Source organism: Monoraphidium neglectum (assembly GCF_000611645.1).
Source record: "Monoraphidium neglectum strain SAG 48.87 unplaced genomic scaffold scaffold00716, whole genome shotgun sequence".
Lineage (NCBI taxonomy): Eukaryota > Viridiplantae > Chlorophyta > Chlorophyceae > Sphaeropleales > Selenastraceae > Monoraphidium > Monoraphidium neglectum.
In genome coordinates, this window is record NW_014012912.1 from 22602 (window position 1) to 23821 (window position 1220).

At 70.6% G+C, this 1220-nt stretch overlaps 1 protein-coding gene across 1 annotated transcript in view; it reads right to left on the bottom strand.

The window, feature by feature from the left end:
• The window catches only part of MNEG_4960 (DNA-directed RNA polymerase I subunit A1), a gene marked incomplete at both ends in the record, with an annotated part of 2900 nt that extends 2078 nt beyond the window's left edge, over positions 1 to 822 (bottom strand). Inside the window, 3 exons of the mRNA XM_014046567.1 lie at positions 18 to 299; positions 670 to 759; positions 805 to 822. Coding sequence (XP_013902021.1) covers positions 18 to 299; positions 670 to 759; positions 805 to 822 — 390 coding nt within the window. The remainder of the gene's footprint in view (positions 1 to 17; positions 300 to 669; positions 760 to 804) is intronic.
• Positions 823 to 1220: the final 398 nt, after the last annotated feature.

Sequence of the window (1220 nt, forward strand, 5' to 3'; positions counted from 1 at the left end):
ACGCAGGCCGCCGCCACGCGCTCCGCGAGCTCCAGCATCAGCAGCTTGGGCGCACGCAGCCCCAGGGTCAGCTCCGCCTCACACACGTATGCACCCTCATGCACACTCGACCCAAAGCCCCCCGCCGCCGACGCCCCCTTGCGCCGCTTCTGCTGCTGCTGCTGCTGCTGCTGCCCCTGCTGCCCCTGCTGCTGCTGCCCGTCTGCGGCCGTATCGGGGATCTGCCCGAGGGCGTCGTCCAGGTCGCCGCGCCGCCGCCGCAGCTCGCGCTCCGCCGCGGCGGCCGCCTCCGCATCCTCCTGCAATGGTCGCGGCGGCGCGGCGGCGCGGCGGGGGGTGGGCGGCGTGGCGCGCGGCGGATTGAGGGAGCGGGGTCGGGTTTGGAGTTCAGCGCGGCGGCTTTCTGGCTGCGGCAGCAAGGATAAGGTGCGTCTGGCGCCATCCGACGCAGGGGATGCAAGCTGTGCTGGGACTTCTGCGCCCAGCTTGGCCACCCTCAGGCGCCGCCCAGAGGAGCGGCGCCCAGGCCGACGCACGGTGAGATGGGAGGCCGCCCCGTGGGAGGCCGCCAGGGGAAAGCGGTCCCGCCCCCCATGGCGTTGCTGGGGCGCGTTGCAAGTGGGGAATGCAGGGGCGGCGCGTGGCGGGTGGGCGGCGTGGGCAGCGCACCTCGTCCGGGCCGTCGTAGGTGGCGGCTTCCTCCCTGCCGCCCCTGAAGCGCAGCTTCCCCTCACGCAGCTCCTCGTCCTCCTCGTGGTCCTGCGTGACGTCATGATGACATCATGATGATGGCATGGTGGGCACGGCGGGAAAGAGGGGCATGGTTTGCTTGGAGGTTGCGTGGGGGTGAAGCGGGCGCGTGTGGATGTGTGCAGCTGGGGTACGAATGAGCTGTGCTTAAATGCAGCTGGGCTGTGAGCTTCCCCATGGCCCTTGCCATGGAAAGATGCCCACGCAGTTGCCAGCCAGGGCAGCCAACCCCTCACAGGGCAACAACTTTTCAAATTTCAAAGCAAGCGCCAAAAACAGGCCAGAGCACACAAGGCTGGGGGCGCGTATGGCGATCACAGCCCACGCCGCGCAGCACGTGGTGACGTGTGCGTGACGTCACCCGTACGCCCCCCCCCCACCTCTGGCTGCTCCGCCTTCTCGCTCTTGCGTCGGCCGCGGGCTGACGCGCCCGCGGGGTCCCCGCCCTCGTCATCCGCGCCGTCGGGGGC